At 37.4% G+C, this 19263-nt stretch overlaps 2 protein-coding genes across 2 annotated transcripts; both read left to right on the plus strand.

The window, feature by feature from the left end:
- Nucleotides 1-419: 419 nt before the first annotated feature.
- On the plus strand, nt 420-10272 carry hgsnat (heparan-alpha-glucosaminide N-acetyltransferase). The gene is made up of 18 exons (XM_028017035.1): nt 420-660; nt 1761-1876; nt 2013-2149; nt 3025-3143; nt 3274-3343; nt 3554-3623; nt 3759-3859; nt 4717-4793; nt 4903-4933; nt 5165-5325; nt 5482-5597; nt 5715-5836; nt 6105-6231; nt 7235-7321; nt 7407-7484; nt 8438-8508; nt 9063-9175; nt 9272-10272. Exons 1-18 carry the CDS (start codon nt 474-476, stop codon nt 9451-9453), a joined length of 1965 nt encoding a protein of 654 aa, XP_027872836.1. The 5' UTR covers nt 420-473; the 3' UTR covers nt 9454-10272.
- A 328-nt stretch (nt 10273-10600) lies between these two features.
- On the plus strand, nt 10601-18164 carry rbpja (recombination signal binding protein for immunoglobulin kappa J region a). Its single transcript, XM_028017036.1, has 11 exons — nt 10601-10827; nt 11465-11503; nt 12534-12629; nt 12721-12886; nt 14290-14464; nt 14545-14682; nt 14778-14890; nt 15010-15150; nt 16361-16516; nt 16612-16715; nt 16797-18164. The coding sequence occupies exons 1-11, from the start codon at nt 10808-10810 to the stop codon at nt 17113-17115; spliced, it is 1467 nt and encodes a 488-aa protein (XP_027872837.1). The 5' UTR covers nt 10601-10807; the 3' UTR covers nt 17116-18164.
- The last annotated feature ends 1099 nt before the right edge of the window (nt 18165-19263 follow it).

Consider the following 19263-nt stretch of genomic DNA (forward strand, 5'->3'; position numbering starts at 1 on the left):
CAATTTAGGATACATCTAATTAATTTGCATTGAAAGCACTATGAGCTCGCTGCCTTAAAATACTCTACATAAATAGAGCAGTGGAATGGTAGTAAGCCATGACTGTATGGGAAGCTTTGTGGAGAAGCTCGATACAATAAGTTACATTTATATTTATATGTTAAAGAACAATTGGAAATAGCGAAATCTAAAAAAATAATAATAGAAAAGAAAAAGAAAAACTCTTACCAAAATGCATGAAATTGAATCATGTTCAAGTTTGTGGGATTATTTTACCCTCCAGTGTGTCTCACATCTGGAAATGCTCTAATCAAATGCCTGAAAAATCAATGTCACAGCCTTTGTTTAACATCTTCAGCACCTGCTGCCCGATTGCAAAATTGATGTGGCAATTTTCTGAACGGCGGAACTATTTTTGTCCCTTCACGCTTCCACTATAATATGACAACAAGGAAGAGTAGGAAGTTGAATACATGGCAAAAAAGAAACCAGAAGAAAACCCAAAGCACATAACTTCACACAAATCTTCAGCTGTGAGAGAGAAGCCGGAAAAGGGAAACGAAATGAAACAACCCAAACAAGCTAATATCTTTTTCCTCGCTGTCATTGTTGTTGTTATTGCCGTTTGCGTAGGACCACTAATGGCTGAAATCTCTGCACGTAAGTACAGGAATGTAGGCAAATAAAATCAGATACATTTCTTTGTGGCTTGGTTAGCAACATAGCTGTTTGGCTAAGGTTAAGTAAAACTTTTCGCAACCTTTTCTAACTATTTACACCTCAACAGTTTTAAGAAGTCTATAACCAGTCACCGCTATGGACGTGAAGAAGGTTGAAACTATTATTTGTCGCTAAAGGGAAACATAATCCAAAGAGTTTGTTGTCACAACGTAGGGCTTGAGAGAAGTACATATCTAAATAGGAGACAAATGCTTATACTGGATAAGCGTTAGGAGATACTTTGACTTGGTCTATCTCTAAAACTGTACAGTAAAATTATAAAATATGTATTCTGGATATAGTCTCATCGACCCTGTAAAATAATCCAAAGAGAGTTTATTGTCACCAATTAGGATTTCAGAGAAATACTTTTTGAAAATTATAGTCTTGATTAACATGGGTACTTTCACTGAATCTGTCTCCAAAAATCCACAATAAAATAATGAAATATTTATTTTGGATATAACATAAGTATGTGAAAGTAAAAGGAATGTCATAAATACACACTTGACTGTTTCATTTAATTTTTATCCGCCTGCAAGGGGACTCCTGGTACTCTTTTACCGTAAGCCACCATGTATGTGAGAAGCTAATGTTTTAAGAGGTCGAACGGCTTGACCGTATTTCTGAGTTTTGGCTTGGAAACTGAGCCGGAGATATTTGAACTTCCCTCTGAAGGCTATTTATGGATTAACTCAGCATGTGACCAGTGAACTCAGCAGCCATATACGCTGCAGACCTCTCACATGCTTTAGTCCTCCGCACCTTTTTGCTAACTGGCATTTCTGCTACCAAACTGGTTGGAATAGTCCTCTTTCTCTTTTTATTTGTACAAACGCATATTTAGGCTATTTGTTGATTATATCCTGAAAATCAGAGCTTGCGTGCGCGTTTATTTCAGAACAAATCATTGTACATGTTTCTGATGATCTAAGTGGTTTTTATAGTAGCTGTGCTGAACATAATATGCTAGAACGCTTTAGTTTATGTAGAAGCCTAATTGTTAATGGATGTCATCTGACCGATTTTCTTCCCTCCAGCTGACTTCGGTCACTCTAAACACGTTGCTGTGAAGATGGATGAGGCTCTTTTGACAGTCAGCAATGAGCTGGAGACGGAGGTCCTGGTGTCCTGGAGGTCAGAGCGCTGCTACCAGGTAAGCTCAAACCTACCAGTTTATCCAGCTCTTCATGACTGTCCTGCATCACAAAACTATAAACACACACACACACACACACACAAAACAAACAAATCTGATGCGTTTATTGATTTATTTCCGTATGTGCTGCTAGTGTTTGTACCAGCATCTGGGGGTGGTGCCAGCAGGAAGCAGCCCTGGCCAGCCCAGTTCAGCTCACTTTACTGTGAACACAGAACATGAAATAACCCTGCAGCTCAACAGCACTCCTAAAGCCCAGGAGCTCTGCAAGTAGGTGTATTAAACACATTGTAGTTGAGAAATGGTAATGTACTGTCTAATCATCATATGCTTGGTAACAGAACTTCCATATCAACTATTGATTTCAATTGCATGTTAACTTTGACACTTGAGTAATTTTAAAAACATTTTTATGAGTTATAAATATGCATCAACTGGTTATCTATGTTGTCTTGAATACTCTTGTCATGTCACAGCCACTGTAGACAATGTATTTTATTTGACTTTATTTTGGTATTTATTTGATTAATGCTTTTGTTGCTCGGCTTGTTAGTTTAGCTGGACAGTCATGTCTCAGTAGGTTTGCAATTAGGTTACATTCTTCCCTTTTTCAGAGGATGGTTTGAACACTGCTCAGTGAGTCATTTGTAGCTTGTTACAGTGTTCTATAACTTTAAACTTCTCCACACCTTCATGGTTTCATTTCTGACCTGCTGTGTTCCTTGATTTTCATTACGCTGTTTGATCTCAAATTAACCTGTGGAACCTGGATTTATATGAGAGTAAATTACACACAAGTGGACTCTAGAGTTCATTTAGAGATATCGGAGTAATGATGGGCTGAATGCAAATGCACTCCACGCTTTACAGTTTTTTATTTATAAAAATGTTAAAAGCCATGTATCTCTCTTCATGAGACTTACAGTTATGCACTAGTTCATGCTGGTCTATCGCAAAACAAATTCCAATAAAATACAAAGAAATTTGTAGTTTTGACACGATTAAATGAAAAAGTTCTAGTAGTACGACTTTTTTTTTTTTTTGCTTGGCATAGTATATACAAAACAAGGATAAGTGACAGTCTTTATAAAAGAATTTAATAACCAGTTAAATTTACTGTGTTTGGTTGATGTTGTAATTCCCAGAGTTCAATTCCACTTCGGGGAGCATGGGAACTACTCTCTGTGGATGAAAAATCTCAACAACGTCTCGATCACTAACTGCTCCCTACTGAGCAATTCGGACCCTGTAAACAGTAATATGCGTGAGTGTCGCACACATGAATGCTTTATTACACTGGGGTCATATAGATGAAGGTTAAATATTTTGAACCCTAGAATGAGGCTTGTACAAATAACATTTCTTTACGCTAATGTCCCGCTTTTTCCATGCAGCGATCTTGGTTGCTTTTTTTGTCATTGTCGGACTGGCCTTGATATTTGCCGTCGGATGTAGAGTATTAAGGTGGGGCTGATTTATAATATTTGTCCTTTTTATTAAATCATTTCCTGATAAGACGTAGTTTTAGTTTTAAGTCTTGTGTGTGTGTTTTCATGTATAATATTTGCAGTGTTGTTGGATAAAAATGTATGTAAATCTCTCAAGCGCCAATCTTTTATGAAGCGCTATGTTTCTAACTGGTTCCCCATAAAACACACTGTGGTTCTTGTCTAGACTTGGTGTTGTAAGAGGTTTCGTCCTCAGAATCAGTGGGACCATGGAGACGGAGAGGCTCATTAATTCTGTGAGTGTTTTTCCCTGCAGGTTTTTGTTTTTTTGGGGTCTTTTTTTTTTTCCAAATGAATTCCTTTGGCATTTAAGCACCTGATTTTGGTAGAATACAATAAAGTTCACATGTAAACTTACTCCAACCATCCAGGAACTGGGGTCTCCTCGGACAGATGCGCTAGTTACTGACAACATCCTCCCTTCCCCGGCCAACACCATCAGAAGGCTTCGTTCGCTCGACACGTTTCGAGGGTAAGACCCGCCCCCACAGTTCACTCCAGCTCTGCTGATGCAGGATTAAGTGATTTACAACTTTAGCCTGACTTGTCATCTTTATTTCATGTGATTCTCACAACAAAGAAGATATTGAAACAATCACATATTATTTTACTCCCACTAGTAAACATACTCAGTCTCTTGGTGCTACACTATCATAAAAAAAATACAGTTTAGTTACTTTTTTTCGATTTAAATAGACAGAGTTTGTGACCAAACTTTCTGATATATAGTCTCTGGTATACAGTCCCTTCCCCATAAACTTTTTCACAAATTACCTCAAAATGCAGTGATATTATAATTTTAATTAGGTGCGTTAAAGCAGAGATGTAACACAGGTCTTGAAGGACTAAACTTTTAAAATCGAAACAATTTCATTTAAATTTGGTTGTATGTTTAGAGTCATTCTGTAACCAAAAGGTGACCTTCTGACTCTGCCTTAGTTGTTTTGCTGCCTGTAATTTCAGTTTTTCAGCTTTAGCATGGTGTTCATTTGTAAATAATTCTCCCCTTACCCAGCCTGATTTGGTGGTTTTCATTTGCACTGGGTTTTATTTAGGTTTGTCAGACAGAATACAAATGTGCACAAGACATTTAAGATTTTTATAAAAAATAAATAATACATAATTTTTTCTTTTCCTTCACAATAATGCACAATGTTCTGTTGGTCTGTTTCACAAATTCACAATAATATACATAATAATATTTGTGGTTTTAATCTGACAATATTTGAGCAAACCTAGGGGGATGTGAATGCAAGTACACTGACATGCAAGACTCTAGATGTTCTGGTCTGTTCCCTCCATTTATTAAAAGTTTTCAACTTCCTTTAGGATCTCCTTAGTTATTATGGTGTTTGTGAACTATGGAGGAGGACGATACTGGTTCTTCAGACATTCAAGCTGGAATGGTGAGCCTAACCTTTTAGCTTTCTTCCTTTTTTATGCTCTTATCTGTTCTCATCTTGGCTTTTGTTGCCTTTCATTTTGTTGATTTATTTATTGTCCTTCGCTTCACAGGTCTTACAGTTGCTGATCTTGTTTTTCCTTGGTAAGACAAGTGAATTATTTTATCTGAATTTCCCCACTGTGGGACAATAAAGGATATTTCCATGCTATTATTTTACCTACAAATTTTTCATATGTACACTGGAAGGGTGTAGCTCAGTTAAACAAGAGTTTTCAGCCCACAATGTTTGTCTTTCTTATGGTTGTCCTAGTGGTCCCTTCCAGTTATGTTTCATCTTCTCTCCCTTCACTGCATGTCTCTGACCTCCACCAGGTTTGTGTTCATCATGGGCACATCCATCGCACTCTCTATCAACTCATTGCTGCGTGGGGGAGCGAGTCGTTCCTCTCTGCTCAAGAAAGTCTTATGGAGGAGCGCTCAGCTGTTTCTCATTGGAGTCTTCGTCATTAACCCAAACTACTGTCTTGGACCATGTAAGAATAAATGTCTCCAGTGGATGTTTTGTCATTTATTATTGATTATTTTTGCTAAATTCAGTCCTAAAGTGTACAAAATTGGCTTTTATAGTTTACATTTGTTGTAGTCTTTCATCTTGTGTCTTTGCCTTAAGCTTTTCATTTACTCCACAGTATCATTGGACAATTTGAGGATCCCGGGTGTGCTGCAGCGCCTTGCCTGGTCGTACTTGGTTGTTGCTAGCTTGGACTTACTGGTGGCAAGAGGACATCTGGACATACTCACGACAGTCAGCCAAAAGTTTTGCTTTCCCATCATTATTTAACATTTCTTTATATTTTTTAAAGAAATCTTTAGAAAATCTTTAATTTGTTCCAACTGCTAACGAGAATTGTGTGTTTTCCAGGATGCTTGGTGGTCTCCTGGTCTTGATATAATACTTTACTGGCCAGCCTGGCTTTGCGTGCTTCTTTTGGAAATCCTCTGGCTGTGCCTCACTTTCTTTCTTCCTGTACCAGGCTGCCCAACGTGAGTCAACTAGTGCTTTTCGGCAGCAACAATAAATTATTGGGGGTTTTTTGTTTGCTAAGAGAAGGGAATACATTTTCTCTAAGTGAGAAATGTATACCTCCTCGGGACTTCTGGATGCTTTTACCACATTAAATTCAGCTTCATTTTTAAACTTAAACAAATATTTTCTTTTGTACATAATTTTTAGATAGCACTGAAGCAGTCAATTCTGCTCCTTTGTCTGCCCTATCAGTAACATTAATTCTTTCCCTTCATGTTGGTACAGAGGATACCTGGGTCCAGGTGGGATCGGGGATATGGGCCTCCATGCGAACTGCACAGGTGGAGCAGCTGGTTACATCGACCGCAGGCTACTGGGAGAACAGCATATTTATCAAAGTCCCTCATCAAGGGTTTGTGCAATGTTTATTTTGTGCTAATTTTATTATTAGAGATGCACCAAGAAATTTCCACTTGATCAGCCCAGACTGACAAGTCAGCAATGTTGAAATAAAGTTTTCAAATGAGTGAAAAAACCATACCTAAGCCCTATTTCCTTATAGCAGCAACAGTGTTAAGAAGACTAAAAGTTACCTATTTTCAGTATCGGTAAGGTGTATAAAAAGACAAGAAACTGTATTTTCTATGATAGGTACAAGCCCCTACAACAGTGGTCCCCAAACTACGGCCCGCGGGCCAGATGCGGCCCGCCTCCACATTTGGTCCGGCCCCCTGAACAATACCAGAGTATTTTCATATATGTGCATTTTTATTTAATAAGTTGGACTTTTGCAATAAAATGTTCCTTAGTAATGAACTTTATTTATTATTAATTATTAGTTAGTAACTATTTTATACATGCATATAATTGACCCTAACCCTTTTTTTTATGTGGAGAACCCAGTGTTATTTGGTTATTATTTATTTCATAAATAGTGTTATTTCCTGACTTTTGTTTTCTGAAGAATCCAGAAAAGGTTATTTGATTGTGCTTTCTGAAAAACAATACATTTTTATGTTTAGCACTCTTACAATCGTCACACTTTTTCTGTTACAAACTGACCCCGGCCCCCCATCAGAGAAGGGACAAGTTATGTGGCCCTCACAGGAAAAAGTTTGGGGACCCCTGCCCTACAACCTCAAACCCCCATTTTCATAGATCAGTGAGTCTAGATAATGAATGGATTGATGGAAGAATGTAGTTTGTAAACATGGTAAGATATCTGCAGTTAAGTCAGGGCTCCTCAGGAAATTGATTGGAAATTGACCACAACATTCTGATCGGTGCAGCTCTAATTATAAAGACTTTATTCCTAAGAGGCCCTCCCATAGTTACACAAATATTACTGAAAAGTGGTCTGAATCAGTTTTAGAATATTTACATAAACACCTCTTTGCTGTCATTGTAATATTCAGGTGATTTATGCAACTAAGATGCCTTTTGATCCAGAAGGTGTTTTGGGAAGCATCAACTCTGTCCTTATGGCTTTTCTTGGATTACAGGTTAGTATTTATTTAATACTTTGTAAAAAAAAATAAATAAGTGATATAGTAAGTCTTTATAACATGCCTATATTTTTGTGCTCAGGCTGGAAAGATACTTTTACACTATAGAGATGTTCCTACGAGTGTTATTTCAAGATTTCTAATCTGGGGTCTCTTACTGGTAAGATAATTCCCTATTAACTTAGTGCCAACATGAAATAAAACCAGATTAGTAGATCTGAGAACTCACAGACCGATTATGCTTTCAAAGACACCACATGCACACTTGCATTCATTTTGGCATATAAGAGTCAGATTGGAGGTACAAGTGAACAAGTTAAAAAGCTACTAAGCTTGAAGAAAAGTAGAAAAAATAATTCTTTGCATTCATTTTAACATACAAATGTAGCACTAAATGAAAGCATTTTATTGAGCATTTTGTCCTTTAACCCTTGAGTGAGTTTCTTAAGACATTTACACTTGCCCAAAGACAGATTTAAAACTGTCTTAGATGTTATGCATTAACACTTTTTCTCTGTGTACAATTTTGGACTTCAAAAGTGTTGAAAATGGTTTTATGACACTTCCCAGGCGGAGAAGCAGCAGCTTTATCTTACGCAAAGTCATTGCTGATGTATTTTCCTCTCAGCGTTGATAACACAATACTGTTTGTTACAGTCCAAAAAACTGTCAAAGGTCTAGAGTCTATCAGTTAATAAAGGCCATTTGATTTGTATCTCTTGGCCTCTTCTTCTTCTTCACTCTGAAGTAATGTGAAAGCACCAAGAATACCCCTTATTTTTCTCAGACAGCATTTAAAATGTGTTATTTTTTTGTTTGAAAAGATAATGGGCAGTTAAGTCTGTGGTATATTTTGTAAAATTGAGGTTAAATTAAATTAAAATAGGCCATATTAAAAATCCTAAAACTTATAGTAGGTGTTCTTTCTTTTAACAACAGTTGTCTTCAATATACTAGTTTAGCATCACAGCATGAGTTCATCAGGCTAGGTGATTAAAAACAGTTTCGATATTTACATTTCTGAAATGACTACCGGTAATTGTACTGAAAAGTATGTTTTCTGTTGGTTATTTTTCCTCCCCTCTGGATGATTGACTGATCTTCATCCCATAGGGAGCCATATCAGCAGTTCTCACTGAGTGCTCCACAGACAAAGGTTTCATTCCTGTTAACAAGAACTTGTGGTAAGGTTTGCTCCTAAATATTGTAATATGGGAAAGTGTAGTCCAAGTGGTTACTTTTTTGTGTTAGTTGAAAAAATTCTTCAAACAATTGTTTTTAATCTGAGAATCATGTTTTTTTCCAATTCATTTTCAAGTAAGAAAACTCATAAATTTTGTTCTGTAAACACATCAAACATCCTATCTTAAGAATAAAAAATCAGACTGTGTAGATCAGTAGACATGTAGGCATGTAACCAATGGAGGTATTTATTGATAGGAGAAATGCGAGTCTAAATCTGCTTTATTTTGAGTTTTTTTCCAAACCATGATCTATGTATATATACATATATATATCTGTTCATTTAGTGTTAATCGTGTTATAGGGGTGACACTATTAGTCTCTTGCCTGATTGACAGTGTTATACTGACAGTGTTATACTCTCAGTCTGCCAAGACACTCAAATTGTACCCATATTCATTGATGTGCAGTTTCCCATTTTACTTTCAACAAACTTAAGAACTCCTAATCTAAACATCTTTAATAATTATCCTGTATCTCTTTGTATAACCTCTAGGTCACTGTCCTATGTGACAACATTGGCTTGTTTTGCCTTTGTGTTGCTTGTGCTTGTCTACTACACAATTGATGTTAAGAAATGGTGGTCTGGGGCACCTTTCTACTACACTGGTGAGCATTTCTGTCAAGCTAAGCCCCTGTACCTGTTTGATGGATGGGGAGCCATTGTGACTGTTCCTTCACTTTCACTCGTTTGCTTGATTTCAGGCATGAACTCCATTCTGGTGTATGTGGGGCATGAAGTGTTTGAGGACTACTTTCCTTTCCGCTGGCAAATGGCCAACAGCCAGTCACATGCTGAGCACCTCATCCAGAATGTTCTCGCCACATCTTTGTGGGTTGTTATCTCTTACATCCTCTACAGAAAGAGGATTTTCTGGAAAATCTAAAGGACAGCTTACTAAATCAGGAGCAGTGCACAAGCAATGCAAATATTTTTTTTTTACATCTGAATTGCTGGTGATAATATTTAAAACCATATGGAATGTGGGAACAGGTATTAATTTACTTTATAAGTGCCATAATAATTACTTTTTTCTAAACTGGTTTGATTTCACCTTACAAAGCGGACATCACCATTGCTTTTCTTATCTTGCATCTTTTGTTAATGATCATTAGACTGCAGAGCCAAAGATGTTAAGCGCAAATTACTTTTTTTTCACATTTTTGGTTAATATTACCAAGTATTTAGTACATATTTGTTCTCTTTAAATCTGGTTTTCGGTCTCTGAAAACCGAAAACCAGATTAACAGTTTAGCTGAATTGATCTAAACTGTTAATAGTTTAGATCAGTGATTTGGAGCTCTGTAATATACGTTTTTCGAGCTCAAAATTGTAAGATGTTACCTCATTTGTTTTTTAGGGAAAAAACATCTGGGAAGTGAATTTAGGATGCCAGCAGACTTTAATTGATTTCACTACTTGTCATCAAGTATTTGCAAAGTCCAGTCATTGACTTGTGCTAACATGTTTTAAAACAACAATGCTGTTTATTTCAACAAACATCAGATACACTCAGAAATGTTTTAGAGCACATTTACAAGGAATTAAATGTAAAACATGCTGATTATCCAAATGTTGTCAGATTTTGGTGTAATTGTTCATCTTGTACATTTTGAATTGATTATGTAAAACTTTTATACATGGTATTTCTTTTTTATATTGTTAATAATTTGAAGGGTATTTAATAAAGATAATTCAGAATTGCCATTTTGAGTTTAAATACCTTACAATTTCTTGTGAAAATAAAAGAAAGTCTTTTTTTTTTTTTTTAAATGTTAGCCTGTCTTTTATTGGACGGCTTTAAAATATAATTCGTGTTAGCAACAGTTATTTATATTCAGTCTGTCAAAGGGTTGGTCTATTGCCTGAGAGAAGTCGTGGGAATCGTGTAACAGAGAGAGTACTAAAAACGGGTAGTTAAGGTGCCTCTTAATCTCGCGATGCCTGTGGTTTATCGGTTCGTGTCAACAATGAGTTTCCCGTTCTCGCGCGATTTAACTACTTTCCCACGCCTGTTGTTTTGGCGTGTGCTTTCTGTTGGTCACCCCATCGCCACCTTTCCTTTTTACCCCTCCCACTTCTCTCACCCTTTTCCCCCCATCACATCTCCCTCCGTCAATCTCGTCGCTGCTAGTACGGTTTTTCTGAAGCGGATTGGCTTTGGCGAGAGCTTGGGGGTGGGATCTCGCGATTGTTGGATTTTTTTTTTTCGATGGGGAGGGTTGAGGGGAGATTCGAAGATGGCGCCCGTAGTGACGGGGTAAGTAGAAATTGGACCATAATGTGGTTGAAAATGTCAAGTTATCATACAGAGAAGCACTCCTAGGTTTCACAGAGTTTTTATTCATATTTTAAGTAATAGTTTTTTAAAAATATTATTGTTAACTCGGTAATTTCACCGAATCCAGCTTGTGGTTTAATGCTGGGTCAGTTTCTCAAAACTATTTTTCGCAGCATGCTGGTTCTCTATTCCTCTTGAATTTCTCCTTAATTATTTCAGATTAGTGCAGATATTTCGTGTCATATATGTATTCTTAATCAGTTTTTGTCCTTATTTCTCCAGTATATTCCTAAAACGTGTTAATAGCGACATTTTCGAAATAAAAACTAATTTATTTGTCTCAATAGTTTAAAAAGATATCAGTTACTGCCTTCTTTTTGAAAGTATTAGTTTATTATAGCCAATTCTCTTTCCATACTCCACAACAGCCTGTTCCATCTCAACATTTGTCCATTTTATTATTATAGCTGCTGATTGATTATATTCCTGGTGAATATATATTGTGCAATAAACTAGAACTGTGTTAGGACAATAACAGAGGCTAAAGTTTGACTTTTTTGCTGCTGTATACTAAGACGACACGTAAAATGCATCAAATCCTGTTGTTGTTTTGCAGGAAGTTTAGTGAGCAACATCTTCCTCGACGGTTAACGAGGTGAGTAGAGACTTCAGCTAAGCCCGACAGAACATACTATTTACAAATACAACTTACCAATTCAGTAAATCATCAAATTTAAATTATCTGAGTTCTGAAATTCAAAAAGTATATAGATTTGCTACCCACCATGAAAATGTACCATGTAATAAATGCACATTCTTGGTTGGAGCTTCTTTTAGATGCATTACTCCATCAATGACTTGTTGTATGGATGTCGTCAGGATAGTTTGCTGGCTAAGCACAGTGATACCATAGTCAATAAAACAAGTTTTGATGTATTTAAAGCATACAGCATACAATTTAGGCTTGTCAGCACAAGAAAGCATTAAGTTCTCTGAAATGCCCTGGTAGGACTTGATAAAACACTGTGGATCAAACACAGCAGATGACATGGTTCCTCAAACCATTACTGACCGTGGAAACTTCACGCTGGATCTTAAGCAATCTAGATTCTACAGCTCTGTGCTTGTCTTCCAGACTGTGAGACCTGGATTTTAAATCAAATGTAATCTTTTCCTATTTGTGTATGAATTAAATAATGCATTATTTCATTGCCATCTTCTTTTTAAATTACCTTTGTTAGTTCCTTGTAAAGGGAGCTAAAAATCTGACATTAGGGCGTGCTGTGGTGGTGTAGGGGATAGCGCGACCCACGTTTTTAGGCCTTGAGTCTTCGACGCGGCCGTCGCGGGTTTGATTCCCGGACGTCTTCTTCCCCCTTTCCTGTCAGCCTACTTTCATATAAGGGACACTAGAGCCCACAAAAGACCCCCTGGAGGGGAGAAAAAAAAATCAGACATTGTACACAGTCATATGATTGCGTACTACCGACATACATGTACACAAACCATTTCTGTATTGAAATCATTTCGATAATTTTTTTGTAAGGTATTCCAACTTACAAAGTGTAGGAGTTTCACTTTTTGAACAGGATTACCGAAATAAACGTTTTCATATTCTAATTTACTGAGTTGCACCCGTATTAAGTCGATTGCTATTTTTGGTATTTAATACATCTTTTTTTCAGGGAGGCTATGAGGTCTTACTTGAAAGAGAAGCAGGATCAGACAGTCCTCATACTGCATGCAAAAGTGGCACAAAAGTCATATGGAAACGAGAAAAGGTTTGTGAGAGGCCGATTTATTTAAATAAAAAATATTTTGTGAACAGAATACATGTTTGGAGCTTTCTCATATTATTATTGTCCCCGTTAGGTTTTTCTGCCCGCCACCATGTGTGTATCTGATGGGGACGGGTTGGCAGAAGAAAGTGAAGGAGTTGGTGAAGGAAGGTTGCTCTGAACAAGAGGCCCAGCCTTATGTTTTCATTGGGATAGGCAGCAGTGAGCAAGACATGCAGCAACTTTTTCTGGAGGGAAAGGTGAGTCACAAATAATGATATAACATGGGCTCACAGTGTTTTACAAGGGTATTTTGCCACACCACAGGCACAAACATCAATGCGTTGTATTTGAATCTGTGTTACAGATAAGGGTGTAATAGTATCAAGAAACCAGCTGATAGTTTCTTGATACCATCAGCTGGTATCAAGCTGATGGTATCAACCAGATAATGGTTTCTTGATACTAGTTGAGGTTTTTTTTGTTTTGTTTTTTTACTTTATTCAGCAGTAAAGGTTTCTGACAATTCTAGTTTATGAGTGTCTCAAGTAATTCTAAAAGTGATCTGCATAGTGCTAACTCCAGGTTTGTTTTGATTTTCGTTAACTAATAAGGTTGTCATGAAACAATAAAGACACTAGACAACAAGATTTCTGTATGGGAAGTTTCTGAATAACACTGTGCTGACATTTGATAATTGAAACAAGTGTAGATTCCTTTGGAGGAATTCTGATATATAAACAATGCAAATGATTTATGAATTGAGTGCAGCTGCTGTATAAACTCCTGCTGACAGACTTGCATCTGGAAACTGTACTGGTGAGCGGTTGCATGTCTGTTGCTGTTAAGGTACTTGGTGCTGTTTAAAAGCTGCAGACAGTTGGATTTTCCTATATATCAGTAATATTTACATTCAGCTTGAGGTAGTTTCAGGTGTCTAATTAAGTTAATTATAGAGAGAGCTTTGTAATTTGTTGCTAAAAATATTTTATCAGGAACAATGATGAAAGAACCTAGACAAAAGGAAAGTTCACTGTAGCTGACTGAGAAGCCAGCTAATCAGTAGCTTGAATACGTAGACACCAGCCAGAGAGCTCCAGAGATCCAGTAGGAGAATCAGTAGACAGGATATCTCACTCAACAAGTCTAACCTTAGACTTTCTCATATTTAAGAAAGATCCCAGAAATTTCAGATTTAAATTTTAAAACTGCTGTTTAAAACTCTTACTGAGCAGAAGCTATTTTGCTAAAAGTGGGCAGAGCTATTGAACCAACTTAATGTAGTGACAGTTGCAAGTGTTTTATTTTTCTATCATGTGATTTATTCAGATAGGCTAAATACAGATGCACTGAACAATTTTCTGACTTCTATTTGCGATAAATTCTAGAAGCCCTCTATCTTCCCCCTGGCCCTTGACAACAACACACTGTTTTTTTGTTGGAGTACCACAAATCCCAATAAAGTACTCATATGTTTGATAGCAATTTGACAAAATGTGGGAAATCGCATGGGGCATGAACAGTTTTACAAATTATTGTGTATGCAGCAGCCTTATTCCTTAGAAACTCGTTCTTTCAAAAACATAAAAAAGGAATTGAAAGCGGATCAAACTCGGTGTGTCCTCAAAAACACCTCTAATATTTTGTCCTCTCTCTGCGGTAGAACTTCTGCACAGCTAAAACGCTGTATATCAGTGACTCAGACAAAAGAAAGCACTTCATGCTGTCTGTGAAGATGTTACATGGAAACAGCTCAGATATCGGAGTTTTCCCCAGCAAGAGGATCAAAGTCATCTCCAAACCTTCCAAGAAGAAACAGTCCCTGAAAAATGCAGACTGTGAGTCCACAGCACATTACTGTATTGATTTAATCTCTTGGAGAACATTTGGTTTAATTTTCCTCTCCATCTTTCACCAGTGTGCATAGCTTCTGGGACTAAAGTGGCCTTGTTCAACCGCTTGCGTTCCCAAACAGTCAGTACCAGGTACCTTCATGTTGAGGGAGGGAACTTTCATGCCAGCTCCCAACAATGGGGTGCCTTCTACATCCACCTGTGTGAGTCAATCTTCTGTCTTTTTTTAAAACTTTCGGTTATTTATGTCTTTTATTTGAACAAGTAGATGCTCAGAGAATTTTCTCAATTTGTTTAGTGGATGATGATGAATCTGAAGGAGAGGAATTCACTGTAAAAGATGGCTACATTCACTATGGCCAGACAGTGAAATTGGTCTGTTCTGTTACTGGCCTGGCCCTGCCTAGACTGGTATGTAAGTTGCTGTTGCACAAATGTCCTGAAGTGTAGCCCTAAGTTTTTGTTTTTTGTTTGTGTCGGTGTTTTCTTTTGCAGCGTACATGATGGGTATTTTTTCTGTATTTCTTAAGATCATTCGTAAAGTTGACAAGCAAGCAGCGCAGTTGGATGCAGATGATCCTGTATCTCAGCTTCACAAGTGTGCCTTCTACCTGAAAGATACAGAGAAAATGTATCTTTGTCTTTCACAGGAAAGAATTATCCAGTATCAGGTGTGTAGATGCATGCCTGTGCACACCCACATGTCTGCAACTGTTAACAATAATTGTTTTTTTGAGCATTTTATAAAAGGTTTGTCAAATAAAGTTTAGGGAAATATTATTTGAAGGGCGATTCATACTGTAATTGTCTATTTTCTGCTACATACAAGGAAGTTGCAGTACATTTGCCCTAAATGTTTGTCACATTTATATTCTAAATGAAAACGAATCGCTTTGAATGTGTTTATACATTTTGTTGAAAGAGAATTGGTATTGGGCAACATTACAATTTGTGGTTCAGATAGTTGGCCTGTGGGCAGCAAAGCCTGATCGATGTATCTCTAGCAACTTCTTCTGATTTTTATGGCTACACTGTTTATGCTCTTTATTTATTCTGTACATGGCTTTTGTTGCAGCATTTCTAAATGCACTTGGCATGGGTCAATAGACTTAAGTTTGTAGAAGTACACATTGTGTGTTGATACAATGACGATAGTTATGTTTTGTATCACAAATCTACTGCTCTTTTTGTAGTAATGTGTGCAATATTAACATTGCAAAGAACTGCTTGGAGGTTAACGAGTATTTATCGAACAGGTTAGATGTTATTGTCCCACACTGACTCAAGTATTAAAGCATCGAGGTATTTAGGTTCACACAAAGATAAGTGTTAAAATATTTAAAGACAACATTAAGGATAATATACTGTACAGTAAGTACAGAACTATAACATGAAAATACTGTGCCGTTGTCAGCAATAACGTACTTGGATCCAAGAAATGTGCAACTGTGTAAGGTTTTTTAGAAAGATGTACATAATGTGTATTGCATGTAAACAGTCTATCGTTCTGATTAATCAAAATCTTATGACGATTTTTTACGGTAACTACAAACAGCATGAATGTTTTCCTACAAGAAATATTACTTTCTTTACCAGAAGTAATCTGTTTCAGCTATAACAGCAGACACTGCCTGAGTACAGTCCTTCAATACAACCCTATTGTTATAGATAGAAATAATGCATTAATTTTTTTCATTTTCTAACACTATTTAAGTTTGTATTTGTGGTGGATCACTTAAATTGGAACCAGACTGATGAAGAATATTGTTTACCATCAGTGATTCAATCTGTCAGAGCACCAAAAGGTTCAACAAACAAGTGTAGGAAGTTTTATTTTAAATTTTTGTAAGTAGTGTGTAATGGTAATAATTTCTATCCCAGGGTACGCCATGCCCCAAAGACTCTCGCAAGGAAAACATTAACGATGGCGCAGCATGGACTATCATTAGCACTGACAAAGCAGAGTACACATTTTGTGAAGGCATGGGTCCAGTCCCCACACCGGTCAGCCCCGTCCCTGTGGTGGAAAGTCTGCAGGTAACCACAGATCAGACTGTCTCATATCATTCCAACCTTTAGACTACAGTCATTTTTCAGGGTCTTTTAAGATGCGTCTTTTTCTCCCTCCTCAGTTAAATGGCGGAGGAGATGTGGCCATGTTGGAAGTGACGGGACAGAACTTCACCCCTAACCTCAGAGTTTGGTTTGGTGATGTGGAGGCAGAAACAATGTACAGGTAAAACGGTCTGCCAGAACCTAGCTGTGTGTGTGCACACGTCTCTTTTTGATGCGGACTCCAATTTGTTTGCTCGTTCAGGTGCGGAGAGAGCATCCTCTGTGTAGTTCCAGACATCTCTTCCTTCAGGGAGGGTTGGCGCTGGGTACTGCAGCCCGTTCAGGTTCCCGTCACGCTGGTCCGCAACGACGGAATCATCTACCCCACAGGCCTGACTTTCACCTACACTCCTGAGCCGGGACCTCGGCCTCACTGCAGTGCCACTGGGATCATTCTCCGATCCAACAGCAACGCTTCCTCATCACCAGCATCTTCCTCTTCACCTTCATCTTCAGTTGGCGGCCACGGCGACGGCCACGCTGCCAGCAGCAGTGACTCAGGCGTGTCAGCACTGACGTAGTCGGCTGTGGTTCATGGTTCATGGTCGTGCGCTGTCAGGAAAGGATGTGAAGTTTTTGTATAAAAGGTTCAACGGATCTGCAAGCCTGTGCTGAAGTCCCGAAGCTTTATATTTTTAGAGCAACAGTGAAAACATAAGGAATGCTTCTGAGCTGGAAAAGGATGAGTTAAAAGAAGAAAAAAAAAACTTTTTACTGACTCTGTGCTTCAGCGCCCTCTGGTGGGAAGTTGTGGACATGAGCCCCACTCAGACTGATATCCCAGATCCTCACCTATAAGAAGTGGGATGTGCCTTCTAATGCTAACACCTGGATTTGATAAAATGTTGTTTTTATACTTATGTGGGTGTGAAAGGTGTCTTCCTTCTGCTTTTTACCATTAAAATCTTATTTTTACTGAACAACCTTAACTATTCTGAGTAAAGGACAATTTGTAAAGGTAACATTGTTTTTATGTAGCATAAAAACATAATGTTCAGATTATATTTTATAAGCTTTTTCGGTACATTTGACCATTTTTGTATGATACTGCAAACTTACATTATTTTGTTATCATATAGGTTGCTATTTGTGATCCCTATTTTTGTCTTGTCTCGAGTTGGTTGCAGTTCTTTTACTGTTTTACTACAATTTCATTCTCTTCACAGCACTGTTTATTGCATGTTAGGTATTAATAACAAACATTTTAACAATTTTATCTGCTGGTCAATAATGGGTCAGTGTACATGAAGTAAACCTGATTTGGAAACATGTCTTTGAGGTTCATACTTTTTAAAATCTTCTAAAACTCCATGAATGCAACTTTGAGCTGACCTTCCTAGCACTACATATTTGATGCGTCAGCCCAATGCAACCAGTGTTACTTGACAATTTTTCACAGTATGTCATAATTTTTGGTATGTTTTATATGTTGCTTTCACATTGACATGAATGATAACTAAATCAATTATGTAATTAGCTCAGTGTGTTTCGTGATGCAATCTGAAACATTGGACTCAGTTGAGAGGTGAAGTTTTTAAAAGTAAAACATTAAATGTCTTTTTGAAGCCAAGATGCGCATTTGACCTATCGCATTCTCACTCATTACTCATTTGCATGCGTCGCTGTATCTTTGGCACATGCATTATAGGAAGACTACTTAAGCTTCTGAATTGCACCTCTTTGAGAACGTTTGTTGTGTAGGGAAAACTATAGATGTGCCGATATGTGAATGAGGTACAAAGTGATGTGGAAAAAACGGTTACTAGATTTCTTTTTTGTTAGTTTTTTTGTTTACACTTAAACATTTCATATCAGCCAATTCTTCAGTAATACTAATTTGATACTTTGACTAGGTCACTCAGTACCTCTGTTTGTGTTTAAGCCACTCAGCTGTGGCCTTCCAATGACTGCCTGCTGTATAACCCAAGTGTGCTTGGACTCAACCTCAACATTCTCCTTTAGGATTGTCTAGTAGAGAGCAGAATTCATGGGAAGTCATTTGGATCCTGAAGAAACGAGGCACCCAGAGACCATAATGCTACCACCGCCACCATGTTTGGCAACAGGTATGATATCCTTTTTCAGAAATTTTCATAATATTCCCCCAACCTATTTTTAAAATGCATATCAAGGCACATACTGTATGTCTAATTAAAATCTGCTGTCCTTCATTGCTTCATGAGAGCTCAGTTAATTTTCAGTGTAACATATTTGATTATTTGCACCCCTTTTTAATATTGATCACTGAAATATTCACGTTTCTTACTAATGTCAGATCCATCTTGGTGTCCCAGCTGTGTTAATTTTTAATTCTGCACTCTGTTAAGTGGTTCTAAAACAGACTGTCTTTCTATTTGGTATAAGTATGTGGTTGCATGAGAATAACCTACAACCACCATCCAGGCAGCTCAGTTCCTTTGGTGTTTATTGAAGAAGAACCTTATCTCTTCTCATGTAGTTTGTGTTCTTTCCTTAAATTATACCTGAAAAGATGGGTCATAATTTCTGTGTGTTGGCTGACACTTCCGCAAGCAAAGCAGTCTGCAAAAGGTAGTTATGGATTTTTTTTTTTTTTTTTTTTGATGAAGCAAATAATTCTTAGTTTTTATTTCATCCCTAAACAGCCTGATTGGTTCAGAATTTAAGTGAAGTTCTAAAAACAGTAAATC

This window comes from Xiphophorus couchianus, chromosome 5 (genome assembly GCF_001444195.1).
Source record: "Xiphophorus couchianus chromosome 5, X_couchianus-1.0, whole genome shotgun sequence".
NCBI classification, from domain to species: Eukaryota; Metazoa; Chordata; class Actinopteri; order Cyprinodontiformes; family Poeciliidae; genus Xiphophorus; species Xiphophorus couchianus.

Excerpts from the sequence above, each read along its gene's own strand:
- rbpja (XM_028017036.1), top strand. The coding sequence starts at position 10,808 with ATGGCGCCCGTAGTGACGGG. Across the intron at positions 14,465-14,544 it reads GTCCCTGAAAAATGCAGACT|TGTGCATAGCTTCTGGGACT; the intron begins GTGAGTCCACAG and ends ATCTTTCACCAG. Across the intron at positions 15,151-16,360 it reads AAAGAATTATCCAGTATCAG|GGTACGCCATGCCCCAAAGA; the intron begins GTGTGTAGATGC and ends TTTCTATCCCAG.
- hgsnat (XM_028017035.1), top strand. The coding sequence starts at position 474 with ATGGCAAAAAAGAAACCAGAAGAAAACCCAAAGCACATAACTTCACAC. Across the intron at positions 3,344-3,553 it reads GTCGGATGTAGAGTATTAAG|ACTTGGTGTTGTAAGAGGTT; the intron begins GTGGGGCTGATT and ends GTTCTTGTCTAG. Across the intron at positions 6,232-7,234 it reads ATCAAAGTCCCTCATCAAGG|GTGATTTATGCAACTAAGAT; the intron begins GTTTGTGCAATG and ends TGTAATATTCAG.